The sequence below is a fragment of the Delphinapterus leucas genome, chromosome 1 (genome assembly GCF_059928025.1).
Source record: "Delphinapterus leucas isolate spDelLeu-1000000601 "Yukka" chromosome 1, BTC_Dleu_Yukka2, whole genome shotgun sequence".
In the NCBI taxonomy this organism is placed as follows: Eukaryota; Metazoa; Chordata; class Mammalia; order Artiodactyla; family Monodontidae; genus Delphinapterus; species Delphinapterus leucas.
The window spans coordinates 76,954,787-76,975,737 of NC_143129.1; the positions used below are offsets into that span (position 1 = coordinate 76,954,787).

Below are 20,951 nucleotides of genomic sequence, written 5' to 3' on the forward strand. Positions count from 1 at the left end.
ATCTCCATCCCCTCTGCTTCAGTGATGCTCAATGTGGGCCAAAACCAAGGCCCGCTACACCTCTACCCACAGAGTCTCCAAGGCTGGAAGTGTGTACCACTTCCCTCCTCGGCCCTGAAGACAGGCTCAAGGGGCCTGAGGAGGTGGGGAGGATGGGAGTGTGGGCGAGATGGAGGCACCCTCCAAGGAGGCCATGCTTTTCGGCAGGACACTCTGATTCAGCTGCTTGTCCCACCTGTGTCTGTTTACGTCACTCATCTGTGCCTCCGCCTCTTCATCTGTGTCCATCCATCTGTGTGTCTCTTTCTCCTTCTCCGTTTGCACTCTCAGCCTGTCTCCACGTCTTTAGGTCCTGCCCCTCTCTGTGTCTGCATTGTCTCTCTCTTTGCACTGTCTCTGGGCTCACCTGTTGGATTTGACCCCCTGACCCTGTCTCTCCCAGCACGTTCCAACCTCCTCTCCTCCCAATCACTTCTGCTTAAGCCCTCCCTCCCGGGGGTGGCGCAGCAGCAGCCCCACCCAGCCCAGGGCATGAGAGGAGGTCCTTTGAACTTGGCCCTCAAGGACCAGAACCCCCATCAATCAGCCCGCAGCCCTGGGTCAGACCTCCATTAGCACTAACCAGCCTGGACAAGAGGCAGACGCCATCGGGCTAGGCCTAGGGGTGATAAGACCCAGATTGAATCACCGGGTGGGGAGAGCTGGGCACCCAGGGACATGAGACAGCCACGCCATTAGCCCTGAGGAGCCATGGGGAGCGTGGGTTATTGCAGGAGCTGGGCAGGTGATTGGAAGTGATGGGGCTGAGGGTGGGAGAAAATTGCTCCTCCCCGGCTCCAGGGTGAGGAAGATGGGGGCGGGGCCCAGGTCCTGGGGTGGGGGACCTCACCCAGCCTCGGAGCTGACAGAAGCCTCGGGCCAGTGGTGTTCCAAGGGACAGAGGGGAAGGGAGAGCTTACCTCCTCCCTCGGGCAGAATGGAATGGGGAGATGGCTTGGTCCTTAGGAAATAGCCACCTTGCTCAATTCCTGGCCTTCAGGTATGGATCTCAAAGCACTTAGAGCCAAGAAGAGTGACAAAGGGGAAGGAACAAGGGGTCCTGCTTCCCTCAACCATTCCTTTATCCTACTCCTTCCCTGTCCCTGCCACATGTACACACACACACACACACACACACACACACACACACACACGTGCGCATGCACGCGCACATGCGCTCTCATGCACACATGCGCCCACATACGCAAGCTGTCCCCCCCTTTTCTTTCTCAACCTTTTGTTGTATTGTGTGCTTGCTCTGTGCTGGGTGCACCAATACAAGGAACACTCACCCCACCAATGCTTCCATCCTGTCCACCTCCACATCTAACTTCAATCCCTCCTACTGCAGCCTTCCTGAATGAAATACAGAGATAGGCAATTAGGGTCTGAAGGTCCGGGAAGCTTGACCTGAGGCTGCCTCACCGCCAGGCGGACAAGATGACCATGGAACTGGGAGGCAAACCACAACTACGAGGTGGATGTGACAGCTGCATGCAGTAGGGGTAGGTGGCTGAGGTTAAGCAGAGAGGGGGAGGATCCCAGAGAATCATCCCCCTACCTGAGTCCCGATAACCCCCTCCCAGAACGACATCATCCCAAGAATTGGCAAGAGACACAGCCAAGGGATAATAAATATAATTGCTATCGCGGAACCCTGCCTAGAGAAGCAGGAACATCCTCCACTCCCAGACCCCACCTGTCCCCTCCCACATGCTGAGGGTGAGTTAGATGCTTTGAGATCACCCTGGGGCTGCTGGGAGCCATGGGGGTCACTGAGGGCAGGCTGCAGTATTCCGGCTACTCAGCCCCAGCCCCTGGGCCAGCCTCCTAGCCCAGGACATCCAGGTAGACAGGAGGCGCCTGGGCAAGGGCTTGCAGCCGGGTGTGCACATCCTTGATGCTGTGGCGTTGTTGGGGCTCCCGCTGCCAGCAGCCTCGCATAATGGCATAGACCTCCGGTGGGCAGGCACGCGGTCGCTCCAGCTCACGTCCCTGTGTGATGCACTCGATCGCCTGGGGCCACCAGAGGGAGAGAGAAGAGGGCATACTGGGCTGGGGGCAGGAGAGTGAGGCCTGACCCAGCACTGCCTCTGCCTCATTGAAGCTCCCAAGGCAGGTCATACGATATGTCTGGGCCTCGTAGCTACTAATAGTCTGAAAGGATGCAGTGAATCCCAAGATTCCTTTCCACTCTGACACTGAGCAGTGGAAGGATTAAAGCTAGAGAGACCCTGGGAGGGCTGGGCTGGGGTAGAATTGTATCCCAAAGGGCTGGAATCAGACCCTAGGAAGACTTGCCAGGTGGGCTAAGGAAGGGGAGGGGCCAAGGCATTTGCCAAATCCATCAGTTTAATGTCGAGGGCTGCATGGAAGAAGGGAAGCGTTCTCCGTCTCTCAGCTCCAGAGGGCAAAAAGAAAACAGACCAGGGTTGCAGGTAAAGGCCTTGAAAAGTGGCTGGCTTGCATTTTAAGGTAGAGGGCAACCCCACTTTTTTTCTCTTCTGTAGTTGCCACTCTGTGGGGACCTAGCTGCTCTTAAAAGACAACTGCAGCAGGAAAGATCAAAGTTAAACTCCAGGAAGGACTGCAAGAGCAGCTAAGGGATCCAAAGAAGGAGAGACTGTGGCAGGGAGATGCTTGAAGGGCCTGGAGTCTCTTCCCACCTTCTTCCCTCCCTCGCCATTAGAGGGCTTGGGTTATGGGCGGCACTAATTCCATTCCTTCTCTCAGTGCTTGAGAAAATTAAAATCTATAACCCTCTCTCCCACGCCACCAGCCTCCAGGGAGCAGACTGCATTAGTAGGAGAAATGGAAACTGACAGCTGCGAGCCAAGGAGGGGGTGGGGGGAGCTGCTCTGGGAGAGGGGACACCTGTGTCCAGCCAGGAGCGCAAGGGGAGGTGTAGGACCGTCCTTCTTACAGTCTAACCTCCAGCCTCCCTGCTGGAGCGTCAGGCCCTCTCGTGCTGTGTTCCTCTTTCCATGCCTCTCCCTTTCACCCTGATGATGCCTACTAGGTCTATAAAATGCAGCTAGGGATGGAGGTCTGGGCTCCATTTATAAGTGCTTTGAGGTCCCCCCAGGAGCCAGTTAGAATAGGAGAAGGAAGAATGTGAGAAAAGAACAGGGTTGGGGTGGAGAGAGCAGTGTCAGCAGGATGCTGGGTGGGTGCCCCGCCTGCCGGCAGTGGGATGAGGGGCAAAAGGGGACAGAATTTCCTGAAAAAGCGACCCGAAGGGGCGGGGAAAGGGTGGCCGGCAGGGAACGACCCATGGAGCGGGGCTGACCTCTGTGTTGGAGAGCTGGTACCAGGGTTGCTTGCCGTAGGTGAAGATCTCCCAGAGCACCACGCCGAAGCTCCACACGTCGCTCTCGGTGGTGAACTTGCGGTAGAGGATGCTCTCAGGTGGCATCCAGCGGATGGGCAGCATGGTGCGGCCTCCCACCTGCCGGCGTGCGGGCGCTGCGTCACCTCCTGCGGGCGCCCACCGCGGACAGCCTCTCCTGACGCATGACGCAGACCCGCCCCCAGTCCCGTCATTAAAAATAAATAGAAGTGGCTCTCCCGCCCAGGGCTAAAAGGGAAAAACCGATGGTGCCCGTTTCCCTCCGTGATAGTGGAGACAGACCCTCCTCCACTGGGGGCCGAGGGGGTAGGAGGAGGGTTAAAAACCAGAGCCAGAGAGTCTCAGACACCACACCGCCTGAGGAAGAGGAGGGCGTGCCCAGCAAGGGCAGGCACTGGAGGGGGACTCGGCATTAGCGTGTCTACAGTTTGGATGCTGTGGGAGGGGTCGGGGTGAAAGACTTACGCGGTAATAGTCGGTGCTGTAGATATCCCTGCTCATGCCGAAATCGCCGATCTTGACCACTAGTCCCTGACCCACCAGACAGTTGCGCGTGGCCAGGTCCCGATGCACGAAGTGCAGACCCGCCAGGTACACCATCCCCGCGGCGACCTGGCTAGCCACGGCCAGCAGCTGCCCCAGGCCCAGAGGCCCTGGAGCCACGTCCTCCCCACCAGCCAACAGCTTGGCATCAGGCCCGTGGGACCTTCGAGAAAGAGTGAGGGAGAAGCATAGGCTGGGAGGAGAGAAACCCCAGGAGCCTGAGAGAAGGGAGCCCAGGGAGCTGGGGGGTGGGGGGTGGGGGAAGGGACTCAGGGAATGGAGGAAGGAAAGAACAGGGGAGGCAGCTGTCTGGAGGGACCGGGATGGGGGCCGGCTGGTGTGCCCCACCTCTAGAGCTTCCACTGGTGCCCACACTTTCCACATTAATGCCTTCCTCTCAGGCAGCCCCCTTGAACTCCAAGCCCACTGGAGCTGCCCACTGGCCCCTACATCTCTTGCCCGGGTACACCTCCGACTCAGCCCTTGCGAAGATGCTCAGCATCTTCCCCCAGGCCTGCCCCTGACTCAATGAAGGGAACATCCCCCACTCAGGCTGTGAGCCTGAAATCTGGTAGTCCTTGATTCCTGTCTCTCTCACCTTTGCCCTCGGTATCCAGCCTTCCTTCCAAAGGTTTCCAGGATGCCCTCCTCCTCCCCACAGCCATCCCTCTAGACCAGTACCTGATCATTCATCTCCATTCCCCAAATATTCCTTCTTCTGAAGCTGTCTGAGCTGATGGTTTTGTCAGTACTGCCCTTTCCTACTGGCCAACTTTCTCCTCAACAATTTATCTCTTCACTTATTCTGGGTAACATCTCCAATGTGCCAAGCACCTGAGCTACAGTGGAGGGTAGGATGCAGATAAACAGGTTACAGCAGTGCAATGTGGGGAGCACCTGATGGGCACTCAGGGTAGGGATGGAAGAAGTCAGAGAAGGCTTCATGGAAGAAGAGACATCTAAACTGAGACTCAAGCCCTTGGGAAGGGAGGTGGGTAAGCCACTTGAAGGGGTCGGGGACAGGGGTGGGTGAAGGGGCTGGGAAGGAGACCCAGTGTACCAGGCAGAGGTAGAGGCCCAGAGGCGAGTAGAAATAGAAATAGGCCCCTCCTAGGGGAAGTCTTCCAGACTCATCTAGGAGCTTTCATGTTTCCCTCCTTCGGTTTCCCCATGCTCTCTCCACTAAATAAAGCTGCTTTTCCTCCATCCTGGACCCCAGATGGATCCTGGCTTGCATCCGGTCCCTAGCACAGAGCCCACACCGCATCTGGTGAGTAAGGGGAAGCGTTCCCCTTTGGCCTCCTCTTGACTTGGGTTCCTCTGAGCCAATTCACCTCCACATTTCACCTCAGGTCTGCCCTCACCTCCTTCCCTCTCCACATCCTCCATTGGCTCCTCCCCATGCTCAAGATAAGCTCAAACTCTGGGGTCTCTCCCAGCTGAATTTTGCAGCCTGGCTACATGAATGACCTGACACTCCCAAAGGGATGTTTGGAGACCAAATCACTACCATCAGCTGTACAAACACACTCATCCAGAACCACAGTCCCCCGTTGTCCCTCTTACTGGTAGGGAAACTGAGGTCAGAGAGGAAATCTACTTGGCAAAGTAGGCTCAGCTAATCAGTCACAGTTGATTCCAAACCCTGGCCCTTTCCCTGCCTCACACTGCCCCAACCTCACAGGGGGTCCACCTCATCGGAGTAGGACTCGACGAAGGGAATATGTGGCCATCACAGTCAGGGGTTGAGAGCAGGGCTCTGCCTGGGGTCACATCTCCCTGGACCATTTGTTACCTGTGTGCCCTTGAGCAAGTCACTTAACCTCTGTAAGCCTCATCTGAGAAATGGGTACATTTCTTGAAGTTATTAAAATTATCAGTACAAATTAGTTAACATATCAGAGTTCTTCTGTCCAAAGCCAAAGAAACGAATTTTTGGTAACTTTCTTCAAGTGTAAACTGCCATATATGCTAAAAAACTATGAAAAATAAATATACGTTTATATTATTATACAGACATATATGTATAAGCACAGACAGTCATAATTAGAATGAATTATAAAATATATAGCATAGTGCCTGGAGCGTGGAGAGTGCCTGATAAATGCCTGTTATTGCTGTTATCGTAGTTATCAAAACTGCCACGTCCTACAGGCCTGGCTTCTGTGTGCCACACGTAAGTGCACACACACTTTGCAAAGCCCACCCATCCTGAAGATTCAGCTCCTGACTTCTGCTAAGGCAACCTCCCTGACAGTGCCGCTCTGTCCTCCGCATGGACTCTCCTCACATTCACACATTTGCCTCACATTTGCCTTGCGGACAGGGCCTTCCTGCTTCTTCTTGGTGTCCCACCCCCCGCAGTTCAGCAGACAAGCAGGGATGTGCTTGTAGGGAAGGGACGACGGGCCAGGGGCCAGCGCCAGGGCCGGGCCCTCATACCGGAGGAAGCGGTTGAGGTCACCGTGCCGCATGTACTCAAAGACCATGAGCAGCGGGCGGCCCTCAGTGCAGACGCCAAAGAAGCGCACGATGTGCTGGTGCTGCAGCATGGTGAGCAGCTCGGCCTCCCGCTGGAAGTCCTGCCTGGCACTCTCAGACACCTCCTTCAGCGCCTGGATGGCAGGGGCGGGGACAGGCCTGGGTGAGGGCCCAGCCTTGACCTCCCCACGTCCAAGGTGACCCATCCACCCACAAGGCGTGAACCATGCCGGACCCCAGCCTCCCACCCACCAGCCTGAGCACCCCATCCTGGAATGATGGTGCTCTGGGAGGGGGGCCCGGGCCAGCAATATCGCTTGGCCAAGGTCTTACCTTGACGGCCACTAGCATCTTGTCCTGCTCAGGCAGCAGGCTGTGGCACTCAGCTAGGAAGACCTTCCCAAAGGCGCCCTCGCCCAGCTCCCACTTGAGCACAATATCCCGGCGCTTGATGTGATGAACACCTGCGGGGGGCTTGCAGGGTCAGACAAGAGACCCAGTCTTGGGAAGGATGGGACAGGGGCAAGGACAGGACTGTCCAGCAGGGCTGTGCTCTGCACAGGGGGTTCCAGGCAAAGGGGATGATGGACACTGAAAGTGAGCCTTCACACCTTCACCAAGCCCCATGACATGATGTGGACATGGGTGGCAGCGGGGTGGGAGGGTAGGCTTGTTCAGGCCTGGGGTGGGCAAAGGCAATGACACACAGGGGCTTCTACACATGCACACACACACGTACAAACACACACATACACAGGCTCGCCCGCACCCTTGACCCAGCCCCTCACAGGCATCACTGAAGTACTGTGGGTTCTCAATGATGTGGCCTTGGAGCCCAGAGCTCTTGCCCTCGCTGGGAGACAAGGAGCTGCCACCCAATGTCATGAAATGCAGGGACATGGCCAGTCCATCCTCTGGAGCCAGCACGGTGGGGCCTGGGAAGGAGACACAGTAACATGGAGGGGTCACAGCCCAGGCGCACACTCTAGCTCCTGTCAGGTTGCAGGGTGCCAGGTGACCCCACCTCATAACTTGCACGGGAGGAACAGAAGAGCTAGGAAGCCAGACAGCAGGCAGGAGGAAGGGGAGGCACTATGGCCATTCTCTGTCTGGCTCCTGTCCAACCCCAGGCCCCGTGGGCCACCAGAGAACTCCCCCACTGCTCCCCCCGCAGAGCCCAGACCTCCCAGACCCACTTAGTGTTTGACTACAATCCAGCCACCAATTAGCAGATGCTACCTCTGAAACTACCCCAGCTCCAGCACCGACACACCCATATTCACAAGCCCCATAGCCTGTCCTCATATACCCCAAACACACACTCTGTAGAACTCCACGTGTGCACAGGCCCTCACACAGCGGACAGAGTGGGGAAGAGCCAGCAGGAAACAAAGCCAGATGGACGGACTGACAGACAGCCATTCTGCAGCCCCCCGACTCACGGTTGATCCCAAACTTGTTCCTCCGTCCACATTTGTTGAGCACAAGAAACGTCGTAGAAAGGAAGAGGCAGGCAAAAACAGCCAGGCCCACGGCCATGGAGACCTGAGGGTGTGGGGTGGTCAGATTTGGGGGTTGTCTGCACTCTCAGAGCTCCCCCAGAGCAAACTGTTTCTCCATCCTGCATAGATGCCCAGAGCCAGGCCCACAGACCTGCCTCCTCCTCCCCTGGGTCACAGCTGTGAAGGGGGCTGATTAAGCTCAGGCCAGACTCTACTGATCTCTGTGTTCTGACCAGAACCGACATGCAGATGAGCCTCTAGCCCGGCCCCCTGATCGAAAGTCCTGGACGAGCTTCCACTTCCCACGCTCACCCCAAAAGGTGTTTCATCCTTCTCCACTGGGTCTCCGGATGTGCTGTTGGTGTCTGTGGGGACACAGGGCAGGAAGGATAGGCTTTGGCACACACGGTGTCTCCTCTACCGACTCCCCACCCTGGCCCCAGCTGACCCCGCAAGGATCAGGTTAACTGTACCCCCTGCCCCAGCCGCAGCTCCAGGGACCAGACAGAACCTGCCCTCCAGCCTGGGCTACTCACCCACCGGCGAGAAGGAGACTGCAGCAGGAGGGAGGAGAGAAAGCGATCAGATGGGGAAAAGAGCAGTGCGTCCCCTTCCCCCTCTGGGACTCATCCCTTCGTGGGTGGGGCTGGGGTGGGGAGGTGGAGCTGCTGGACCTCAAGGGAGAAGATGCACGTGGCCCTTTTCCAGCTGGGCCAGGGATGCCCTGGTGCGTGGCTCTCTCTTCAGCCAGCCCAAGTGAATGGAAGAGCTCAGGGGTTCAGGACTCCTGGGGTATGGGGGAGGCAGGGGCAAAGGAGGACAGCGCAGAGCTGGACACCAGAACCCCAGGCTTCTTTCTGTCCAAGACCAGGCACTCCAACTTCTGAGGTCAGGATCACAGCAGGAAGTGGGCCAGGCATCCCTGGACACCTGGATCTGTACCCAGGTGGAACCCAGGGAGAGGGGGCAGGGTTCAGGGTGGCCCTCACACCAGGGATGGGGTCCTCAGGGTTGAACTCGAAAGGGTTGTCCATGAAGGCGGCCATGACGGAGGCGGCGGCCTGGCCCAAGGGGTTGGTAGCCAGCAGCGTGTAGTTGCCGTTGTTGACGTGGGTGGGCTGGTTGAGGCGCAGGCAGCCGTGTCGCACGGTCTCATTGGCTGCCAGCTCCAGGAACTCGGTGAAGATGAAGCTGGTCTCGTTGAGCACAGAGCCATTGAAGAGCCAGCGCAGAGAGGGCGTGGGCTGCCCGTCCACCGAGAAGGGGATGCACCAGTGGTGCTGCTCCACGGCCGGCTGCAGGTGCACACTGGCGGGGACTGTGGGCCAGAGAGGGGGACAGACAGAGTCCGGGAGCAGCTGCGGGCCTGACCAATCCTAGGTGGGGCTGGGAGTGGACAGCTGGAAATCAGGGGGTAGGCCTAAGAGGAACTGGTCAGCAGGCCCTAAGAGATTCATAAGGAGAGACGTTTTGGAGAAAGCTGACAGTAAATCTGAAATAAATCAGGCAGCAGGTACATAAAACTCAGGCTTAAAGAACTTAAGTGGTGGGTTTAAAGAAAATAAGTAACAGTCGTAGAGAAGTAGGGTACCGGCTTATGGAAATTAGACATGGAGTCTTTTGGATGAGGGATCCAGAAAAATTAAGTGTAATCAAGCCTAAGAAGATCGGGAAGGGGGCCTAAACATCAAACAAACAAACAAACAAACAAAAAAAAATATATATATATACAGTTTAAAAACTCTTTGAAAAAAGATATGGGTTTGAAATAGACCCAACCTGAAAGAAACAAAAGCCCCTCAATAATAGAAAAAATATATATATATACATACATACATACACACACAATTGATACTGGAATTCCAGCCAGCACTCATGCAACGGAATACTACTCAGCCGTGAACTGAATGAACTAATAGTTACTCCCATTAACGTGGACGAACCTTACAAAAATAATGTTGAGGGACCTCCCTGGTGGTCCAGTGGTAAAGAATCTGCCTTACAATGCAGGCGACGCAGGTTCAATCCCTGCTCAGGGAGCTAAGATTCCACATGCTGCGGGGCAGCTAAGCCCATGCACCACAACTACTGAGCTCGCGTACCTCAACAAGAGGGCCCGCGTTCCATAAACTACAGAGCCCAAGCGCTCTGGAGCCTGCGCGTCACAACTAGAGAGAGAAAACCCGCACACGTCAACGAAAGATCCCTCATGCCTCAACAAAGATCCCATTAAGATCCCGCAACTAAGACCCGACACAGCCAAAAATAAATAAAATAAATAATAAATACATCTTTAAAAAATAATAATGTTGAGCAGAAGAAACTAGACACAAAATAATACGAGGTATGATTCCATTTATATAATGTACAAGAACAGACAAAACTCAACCATGTTGATAGGGAAGCGTACGTGTGTAAAATTCTTTTTAAAAGCAAGGAAATGATTATCACAAAAGTCAGGATGGGGTGGAGGAGAAGGATGAGGTTCTGAATGGGGAGAGGAAGAGAGTGTCTTCTGAACTGCTGGTAAGAATAATTACTGTTTAAGGTGTATATGTTTTATGTACATATCTATGTATGTTATGTTTCACAAGAAGAAAAATGTATATAACATGGAAGATTTTAAATAATTTGTGGCAGACCTAGGGAAATTAGGCAGTAAGCCTAAAGGGGAACTTAGATGGGGAATTTCTTCTTTTAAAACTAGGATATAGGGACTTCCCTGGTGGTCCAGTGGTTAAGAATCCCCCTTCCAATGCAGAGGTTGCGGGTTCGATCCCTGGTGGGGGAACTAAGATCCCCGCATGCCGAGGGGCAACTAAGCCCGGGCCACAACTAGAGAGAAGCCAGCACGCTGCAATGAAGAGCCCGCCCACCACAATGAAAGATCCCGCGTGCCACAACTAAGGCCCAACGCAGCCATAAATAAATAACTTAATTAATTAATTAAAAATTAAAAAAATAAAACTAGGATGTAGGCAAAAGTTCTAAGGAGGAACAGGCATGAAGAAATACAGCAGAGCAGTGAGAACGGGCAGGCAGCTGGTGTTGAGGGCTTCAGGTAGCAAGACTTGGGCAGGGGCCAAAAAGAAATCCATCTCCATCCCTCTGGCCTTGACGAGCCCCCAGGACTTCCCTCAAAGGATCAGGTTTTCATGGGAATCTGGAAACAGCTGGGAGGGAGCAGCTGTGGACACACACATCCCACCCCTTTCCTGCAGCCCCCCACGCTCACATCCTCTTTTCAGGGAAGAAGGAATGGGGGTGGGCGCAGGGGCAGTCATTGGGACTCACAGGAGACGTTGACCTGGACAGAGACTTCAGCCCGGCCCACGTCATTCTCCGCCCAGCACGTCACGTTCTTCCTATTGAGGTCACTGGTGACATTGGCCAGGGTCAGTCCCAAGGACGGCAGACTCCCAGATTGCTGGGTCAGAGAAGAAAGGGGAAAATCAAGAAAAGCTTCAGCTAGCTTGGGATTGGAGGCAGGGTGGCTGGAGCTGATGTCTTTGGGGAGCACCTCTGGGCCAGATGGAAAAGGGAGGAAGGCCGGGAGGGAGGGGAAGGAAAAAGGTGTGGGAGAGAATATAGCAGAGAATGGCCCTCCTTTAGAGCTTGTTTGCAGATTCTCCTGGATCATTTGTTTAATGATCTGAAAACTCTAGAACACAACCAATAACCTCAAGATAGGCACAAAGTACCCCAAGCCATAAAACCACCCATCTAAACAGCTAAATAGATGTCACAAATCCCAAGTACTACATATGCACAACTAATTGGAAAACCAGCTAGGACCTCACCACCTACTCATTCTTGTTTTACACATAGTTCTAAGAAACTTAGTCTCAGCCCAAGGAAGATCAGAAACAAAGAGGTGGTGCTGGTAACAGGGCAGCACTTAGAAGCAACGGTAGAAGCATGGTGACTACCTTTGGCAGATGGAAAAAGAGAGCGAAGTTAGAGAGAAGCTAAGCGGCTTGGCTCTGAATCATCATCAAAGACTGAACCCGATTCAGATTCTCTTCCTAAGACACCATGGACGTTGTGTGGCCTTAAGACAATTCTTAATCCTGCCGAACCAAGATTTTCTTATTTTGTAAGCTGAAGAGGTAAACAAAATGATCTTTTGACATTTTAGAAAGCTACTTTCATAAAATGATGAAAATAGCTGAAGTAGTGGACAAATCTGATTTACCTGGAAATTTTGTAAATGTGGAATCCCTTGAATAAATACCACGAAAGGTGAAGTTTCTCTGGGCTTCCACTGGAATATGTGAGTTCAAAGATTCCAGAGGAGCTCTGCAGCCTCTTATGCAAGGCCTGGGTTCCAGCCACCCCAAAGGGAAGCCCTGCCCTTAGCTTCTCTCGGCTGTCCCATCTCCTCCAAGTCACCCTGGGGTATGGGGTCCCGTGAACTCTTCCCTTGGAGCTGCTCTGCCACCCTTCACACTCCTGAGGGGGACCAGCCTCCCCTCCCCTCCATTTAACCCAGTTAGGCTATGGCTTTTCTATAGGAAGTCTCCAGAAAACAGAAGTGGTAGCAAACATGTAAAGCTCCCAAAGAGAAAAGCAAAAACCTGCAACTTCCCAAAACAGCTTATCAAAGGTCTCTCCACAGATGGTCATGCCCAGCCTCTTGCTTCTGTCTTGTCCCCTTTTCCATTACTCACCCTCAGTGGCTTTGATCTCTGGGAGAGGAGGAACCACTCAGTGGCTTGTGATTCCTCCTTCAATATTGTTCCAGGGGCCACCAGCAATTCTGGGGTTGACTCCACTCCCAAAGCGAGGGCCTCCAAACTGAACACCACACCCCTGCTTTCACTGACCCAGCTCCTTCCAGGGACTGGACCCTCTGTGTCCACCCATGAGGGCCCAGCTTTCTGGGTGGGCACAGCCCAACGTCGGCCCCTGCTGACCTTGTCCATGAGGCCTCCTGAGTCAACTACAGCTACTCTCAGTTGCCCGTCGCCAGCCTGAGGACAAAGGGCAAGACCTGGGAAGATGCCCAAAGACCGATCTGGATAAGAGGCCAGAGAGTGCCCAGAGGCAGGCAGGACATCAGAAGGCCATCATGTCTACCTCCTCAGCTGACAGATAAGAAAACCAAAATGCAGGCAGACTGAGGGATTTTTCCAAAAGTCACTCCAAGAATTAATTAGTGAGAGAGCTGGAACCAGACCCGTGCCTCCTTTATTAATATGCTCATCACACACTCAAGAGGATGTTCCTTCCAGAATCTCTAGAAAATGACCAAAAGGCCCCCAAGAACTGGCCTGGGTGCAGGACCGCAAATATTGTGCCCTGTCCCTGGTTCTCAGTTTCCTTATCTAGAAAGGAGGTGGATGGGAGAGTTGGTCTGTTGGGTTCCCCTGCTCAGCTCCAATATGTGAGGGCTCTGTGACCCTCTCTCTTGTGGCCAGCACCGTGATCCCAGAGTGGGGACCTAAGTTTTGGCGGATCGGTGGAGCCTGGGGTCCTTGCTGGGCCAGGGCCTGGCCTGAGGGCATGTGCATGCCTGCGGCTGCCCAGCAGCACAAGCCTTAGTCCCAGGGGTCTAAACCATCTCTGTCCATCCCTCATCCTTTATGTGCTTCTTATTTGTTGTCTCTCTTTCCCTGTCTTTGCCTCCTGTGCTCTGTGCAGGCCTCGAATCAGGAGGGGGGCATGGGGGCACGGGCGGTGGAGGGCTTCTCACCATCACCGTGGCTGACTCCTCCAGCTCCGTGAAGATCCAGCCAGCCTGCTCCAGGCCCTGCCCCTCCACCTGGCACTGCAGCAACACGTCGTCTCCCACGTCCACGGAGGCATTGGGCATCTGGACCTTCAGTGTGGGTACACCTGGTGGCCCAGGATGCCCGAGGGGCGTTAGAGCTGGGAGCTGCCTCCGAGCCCCGCCCTTGGGCGGGGCTCCTTCTCCCACCCTCCTCAGAGACCCTGCCCCTGCCCCCCAACCTTCAGTTTCCCCCAGCTCTTGCCAATGCCCGTTTCCCAGTCCCTCTTCAGGGCTCACCCCCTGAGCCCTGCCCAGTGCCCTCTCCCCAAGCATGGTGCTCTTTCCCAGCCCCTCACACCACCTCCAGCACGTACCGCAGCTGGTGTTGGACATGAGGGCAAGGGGCCCCTGCCCGGGACACTGCAGCTTCTGTTCCCGCACTCCGCCCAGCCCCTCCTCCTCCCAGCGCTGCAGCCAGAGCAGGGCACAGGTACAGTGCAGGGGGTTCCCCGACAGGACTCTGGTGGGTGTGGGGGACACCAAGAGAGTCAGGGGGAGGGCAGATGTGAAGGAGTACTACAGCAAGAGGGAATGCAGTTAGACAGCAGGGTGGACTGTCTAGAGGTGAAGGAGTGGCGACACGGGAGAAGTTCCTCTCATGGACCCCCCTATAGAATAGAATGCCGAAAGTCTAAGATAGCCAGCTGTGGGCTACATGGAATTCCCTCACCTGGGCTCCCCAGGGTGACAAGCCAGGTGAGGGCTCCAAGTAGGGTGACAAGGAGAGAAGGGCACCGCCTTCCGGGGTGACCCAGAGGCCTTAGGCGCCCACCAAACAAACATGGACCACTGCCGTCCCACCCATCCCATGAACACTGTGGGAGGATGTGCCGGTGTGCACAGGCCCTGAGAACCAGGCCAGCCCCCAGCCCCCCAAGCACACACGCAATCAGTTGTCCAGGCCAGCTCTCCACCCCCCACCCCAAATGTGCCCAGGGCAATCACCACCTCAATGGGTGGGCCTGCAGCTTCTGCTTCGATGGGGGGGTTCACAAGCATGCATATGGACAGCCAAACACGCGGCCCCAGAGAGAACACCCCACCCCCAAAGTTCCACACAGACACAGCGACACATACCTTCACACAGAGGTTCAAGTGCCCGAGGGCACACGCACACACACACACACACACACACACACACACACACACACTTGCCGCTCTTGACCCTGGAAGTCCCCACACTCACAGTTCCTGTAGGGAGAGGCCCTGGACGGTTTTCCAGGAGAGAGACTCCAGAGCATTGAAGGACAGATCCCTGCGGGAGTTGAGACAGAGCAGACAGACCCTGTGAGCAAGCGACCTCGCTCTGACCCAGTGTGAGGGAGGGGAGGAGCCAGGAGGAAGCTGACATCTGGCTCCCCCGACCCCAGCCCTGGCAACTACAACTAGCCCGCGAGTCACTGGAGAGGGGGGACCAGTTGGGCTCTCTGAGTCCTGCTCTTCTCCCTGGGACAACAAGGGTTAACCGCACTGAACCCCCTCCCCAGACCCCAGGGAAGCGGGGTGGTCTGAGGGAACAGCCGCTACCCCTCCCCAAGCCTTGGCCCCAGCTGGCAAAGTGCTGAGGCCCCAGCTGGGGGCAGGGGCTCCATCTGTGCTGCCTGCCCACAGAGCCCAGGACGGGGCCAGAAGAGGAGGGGGATCACAGGGCTTCCACACTCCCTTGCCGCCTGCCGGACGCAATGGTGAGGATCTCAGAGTCCTTCCCCGGCTTCCCTCCCCACTCCTCCTTCCTTCCCCTCCTCAGGGACTAAGGAAAGCTGGCTGCAAGGGACCCCAGGCCCCCAGCCCCCTAGCTGTAGAGATAGAGAAGGGGAGTTGGGTGAGGGGCCAGCTCCAGGACTCTACACCCTGCACCAGGCTGCCACTCAGGGGACCTCTGCCTCTGAGGGGTCTGCCCTGACTCCTCCCCTTGCCTAGCTGTCTTTCAGTTTGTGGAGGCTGAGATGGAGGGTAGCCGCCACAGGGGGATCACAAAGACTACCCGCTTCAGCGCCAGACAGAGCTGAGTGTGCCTCTGTCCTGCCACTTACAGCTGCGTGACCTCAGCCCAGAAACTGAACACGTCTGATTCTCAGAATTCTCATCTATAAAATGGAGATGACACTACCTTTCTCACCAGGTTGATTGTGAAGATTCACTGACCTAAGTATCGTGAGGTGTCGCTGAGTACGCTTTTTTTTTTTTTTTTTCCGCGGTACGCGGGCCTCTCACTGTTGTGGCCTCTCCCGTTGCGGAGCACAGGCTCCGGACGCGCAGGCTCAGCGGCCATGGCTCACGGGCCCAACCGCTCCGCGACGTGTGGGATCTTCCCGGACCCGGGGCACGAACCCGCGTCCCCTGCATCGGCAGGCGGACTCTCAACCACTGCGCCACCAGGGAAGCCCAAGTACACACTTTTAACTGAAGCCCTAGTACACAGTCAGTGAGGGTAACATCACCTCATTTTGTCGTCGTTGTTGCTAAATCACGGACACAGAGAGTTTAGAGTACCCAGCACAACTATGAATGGCAGGCTCCCACCACTCTTCCTGTCTCTCCACCTGCCAGTGGTGAGAGGAGGAGCTGAACTCCTACCCTCAGAGGGGCTGCCAGGGACTCCAAGGGTCTCTCCTTTGGAGGTGTCTCCTGCCCACCCCTGCCCCTCCCCCTCCTCTACGGAAAGGGTGGCTGTGACTCCCAGGGGAGTACACCAAGTGGCAGATCTGATCCCCCAGCTCCCAGGCTATCCCAGGGGCTAGGGAGCAGGTGGGAGATAGAGTCCCGGCCAGAACCCGGGGCCCTGTTCCCGATCCTTGCTCCCTTTGGACTGGTGTGTATCTGAGCCCTGGGAAGAAAACTGAGGCAGGCACCTATGAGAAGTGTCCCTGTAGCATGAAGCATGGAAGTGAGACAGCAAGAAGGACCTTCCAGCTGGCAGGGGTGGGAGCTGAGGGCACCGCCATCCCTGAAGTGGATAAGAAGAAGGCCCCAGGAGAACGGGCGGAACGACTTCCCTGACCAGGCTGGGGCCTTCCTCAGAACAGTTCCCTGGGGAGGGCCAAGCCCATTAGCCACCCAAGCCTAGGTGTCTTCTCACCCCCCTCTGCCCAGCCCTGGCCACTCACAGGCGACGGAGACGAGGAGTGAAATGGAAGGCATCTGGCGCCACGAAACGGAGACCACTCTTCACGATGGTGCTGGGGAGGGTGCAGCAGGATCAACACCGAGGGTCGTAGCCCCCCTGGGTCACACTCTCTGCCCATGCCAGCCCTCCGGTCCCCCATGCTGAGCCCTGGACCCCTCCCCACCCTCCTCAAAGCTTTCTCAGCCACCCTGGACCCCTGAGACCACTGAGCTCACTGAGCGGCCAGCCCCTCCGTCCTGAGCCTCTCAGGTCCTCCCACGCCCCTCCCAGGCCCCTTGAGCCCTCCCTGACCCTCTGGTCCCCCAGGCCCTGTGTGGAGCCCCTCACAGGTTTCTCAGCTCCCCCAGGCCCCTCAGGTCACTGAGCTTCAGCTGCCACAGATGCGGCTGGTTCTCGATGTAGCTGTGGGGAGAGGGGATGGGAGTCACAGGGGCCCAGGCCCACACTCGAGTTCCCACACCCACCCACCTCCCTCCCTCCCAATCACATGCGCATGTGCACACATGCACCCAGTCACACAAAAACCTGTTTACACGCGCACACATACACAGGCATGCCCACACATGTGCAGCCTCATATGCATGGAGACCCACCACCTCACACAGCCACACCGTCCCATGCATGCATCCTCACACCACCACACGTGCACACTCTCACACACTCAAGCATGCACACACACAGGTGTGTAAACATACGCACAGAGACACATCTCCTCACACACGTCCACACATGCATGCATGAACCCACAGGTGTGCCCGTGTGCATGCTCACGCTCTCCCACGGGGACAAACATAGCTGCATAGCTCTCATGCGCGCACACACACACGCACACACACACGTGAGAATGTGTGGGCATACTCACACTCACAAACACACACAAGTCCATTTGCAGCTTGGCGTTCTGCTTTTAAACACAGCCTCTCCTGCACACGCTCAGCAATAGGGGGTCACGCTGAAACGCTTGTTTCCACAAAGGGCCCGTGCTCATCCCTGCCACTGCCCCACCCAGCACAAAGGAAGCCCTGTGGCCATGTAAATATGCGCTCCCAAACACACCGCTCAGGGGCCACCGTCTGGGCTCACCCATACTGCTGTGCACGCGCACAGGGGCAGACACACACACACACACACACCCCACCCGCTCCCCCTCAAAGCTGGTCCCTCCCCACACTCAAGAAGCAACCCCTCCATCACCCCCGCCATCTTTCAGCAAAGCCAGTGACAGGCATAGAGGCTGTCAGTCAGAGACCCCTTGAGCCCCTCCCTGCCCCAGGAGGGACCCAGGGAAGAGGAGAGGGGCAATGAGAGGACAGAGTCAGAGTTGGGGACAGTGGAGAGGCAACGAGTGGCTGTGTTTCACAGTGAGAGGGCAATGGGAAGGCTGAGGGTGGGGAGCAGGGTGCAGAAAAACAAAGAGAGAGCGAAACAGGGACACCTAGGAGGAAGGGACTGACAGGAGGAGACAGGCAGCGAGACAGAGACAGAGACAGACAAGGAGAGAGACAGATAAGAAAATGGAGACAGAGGGACAGACAGATAAGCACAGAGAGCCAGAGAAAGCAAGATGGGAAGAAGAGAAAGACAGAAGTAAAAGCAGGCGTGCAGGGCTGGGGGATTTCTGACACTGCAGGCCCTGTCCAGCTTCTGGATCTAGCACGCCAGGGAGTTCCTGAGAAGTCAGCTGCCCTGCAGCAGCACGTCAGGCCTGCCCCCACCACACACACAGGGGCCCCTGACTCACTGCCTGTTCTCAGAGCCCTCTCCCTCTACCCTGTACTTTCCTCAATTGTGGGAACCAGGACCAGCCTGAATGACCCCTCCCCGCCAGCCCTTCCCAGACTTGGCCCCTGCAGGACAGCCAGGCATCAGGTCCTCAGTCCCCTGAGGTCTAGGGAGTAAAACTCCAGTGACTCTGAGAGAGAGTAGGTCCCTGTCCTGCCAACCCCCCACCAGCCCCTGCCCAAAGGACCTAGAGCTATAGGGAGCCCAGGAGGGGGTGAGAACGTAGTGTGGCCGGGTGTGTGCAAACTGTCAGGCAGCGTGCTCAAAGCTGCCTCATTCGTTTGGATTCATAATCAATCTGTCTATTCGAGTCCATTATCTCCTCCTTAGCTCTGCGGGTGAGGGAGGAGGAGGGGACCTTGCAGGCGGAGGCAGGGGTTAGACTGCCCCCCCATCCAGAGGGACAGCTCAGCTCACCACCCTGCATGCCTCCCACCCCCCCAGCCCCAACCCGTCCACACTTCCACCCCCTCCCCCAGCTGTACCTACTAGGGGCTTGGAAGGGAATCAGGAAAAGAGAGGGCTGACGGGGAACATTCAGGAGCCTGGGCCCTGCTTTGAAGGTCCAGAGTGATGAATGGACGGGACTGGGGGTGGCAGTCTGGACCTCAGGCCCCCTCCCATCATGCAGAAACCTAGGTCCAGACCAAGACAAGGCCATCTTGCCTCCTCATCTCCCTAGGGCCATTAGGGAGAGAGATCAAGTACCTTCCTGTTAATTACCACAAGATACCCAAGTAACTCAGTGCCAATTATCGCAGGCTGCTCAAGTCACTTCCAGACATCGATGGCCCCTGCCTCAGATACCTTCCAGCCTGTCATACATGAGGCCAGGGCTCCTTGCCCATTCGCTAACCCCAGGCCACAGGAGGAGAATATTCTAGCAGTTCCTTTCTTCTTCTAGAAGTCTTGCTGGCCCCGCCAGCCACATAGAATACTCAAGTATTTTCCAGCCACCACCATGCGATGCTTGAGTACCTCTAGGCCAGTAAGTACAGAATACTCCCATAGGTTTCATCCACTGCTAAAAAGTACTTGAGTATTTTGTAACCAATTACTGCAGGATGTCAGAGTACTGCAAATGCTGGAGATTCCTCTTAGTTTCCGGTCCCGAAGGGAGGAGAGTCTCTCAGCAAGGCCCCTGACTCCCTGCCCAAAGTAGGGAGACAAGGGTGGTGAGGGAGATGGGGTGGGGAGAGGGAAGCCAGGTGGGGCTCTCATTTCCCACGTCCAAATCAAGAGGTGGTGTGGACAAGAGACGGTGGAAGTGGGAAGAAGAGAGCTCAACCACCAAGCTATGGCTCCTCAGCGCCTCCCACCTATTCCAGTTGAATTCCCAGTTCCAGAGAGAATTGGTGTTGCCTGGTCATGACTAGGAAAGGGGAGGGGGCTGATTTCTCCCTGGAAAAGGAAAATGGTGAGGATGCCAAACTGGTGGCGGGGGGCGGGGGGATGTCTCTGCGGATAACCAGCCCCTGCATAGGGCAGAGGGTGGACTCCTGGCTGAGCTCCAGAAAGCGGTTTCTAGAAGGCTGGGCTCTCTCAGGTCTGGTCCACAGAGAGCCCCCTTTCCTCTCCTCGAAGCTGGCACCGCAGCTGCCCTGAGCCCAACTTCCAGGCAGTAACTGCGGAGGCTGCCAGGGCAGCGGAGGAAAGCCGAGGCACAGCTGCGGGCTGCACGGTATCAGCCTCCCGCCGCGCCCGCCCCTCCTGATCCAGCAAGCAAGCGGCAAGCCAGTGCCCACGGGGCACTGCTATGCCCGCCTGTCCCTGCGCCCCCTCGCCCGTCAGACACTCACAGCTCCGTCAGGTTCTCGGCGCCTGGCAGGTGGCGGAGGCTATCCAGGGCCCCAGGCCGGGTGCAGAGCAGCCCCGAAGGGCCGTGGGGGCAGCAGACATCGGGGCAGGGTGCAGCGCCCGCAGATGCCAGCATCAGCCAGGCCAGCAGGCTGCCCGGCCCCGTAGCCCGGCGGTGCCCGCTGAGTTGCCCGCGCCGTCCGCCTCGCAGCATCGCGGCGGCGCCCGCCTCGCCCCGGCCAGGCAGCCGTCTGTGCGCTTCCAGCAGCGGCTGCCTGGCTTCCCGCGACATGTGCGCTGGGCAGTGTTAAAGACCCAGCCGCCAGGAAAGGGCGGAGCCAGCGGCCCCCGCCCGGCCTCGCTCCGCCCCCTCTGACTCCAACCCCTCCCCCTCCTATTCTAAGTCCCCAACTCTGCCCCCACCCTGGCAGCCTACTCCCCCAAGATACCCCCAGCTCCAGGAGTCGCGGAAGGGCAGCCGCAGAACTCCTCGGAGGTGTCTGCTGGAAGTAGGGGAACTGGGAAGTTAATACATTATTTCTCCCAGCCTAAAGAAGC

General features: G+C 56.5%; 1 protein-coding gene across 1 annotated transcript; it reads right to left on the minus strand.

The window, feature by feature from the left end:
- Positions 1-769: 769 nt before the first annotated feature.
- Positions 770-20,713, minus strand: NTRK1 (neurotrophic receptor tyrosine kinase 1). Its single transcript, XM_089913403.1, has 16 exons — positions 20,396-20,713; positions 17,142-17,216; positions 16,795-16,866; positions 14,874-14,942; positions 13,610-14,147; positions 11,209-11,341; positions 8,906-9,232; positions 8,451-8,468; positions 8,227-8,279; positions 7,855-7,957; positions 7,201-7,347; positions 6,746-6,876; positions 6,374-6,546; positions 3,854-4,094; positions 3,329-3,487; positions 770-2,055 (listed from the first exon to the last, which is right to left on the minus strand). Exons 1-16 carry the CDS (start codon positions 20,683-20,685, stop codon positions 1,870-1,872), a joined length of 2,715 nt encoding a protein of 904 aa, XP_089769529.1. The 5' UTR covers positions 20,686-20,713; the 3' UTR covers positions 770-1,869.
- Between the last annotated feature and the right edge of the window lie 238 nt (positions 20,714-20,951).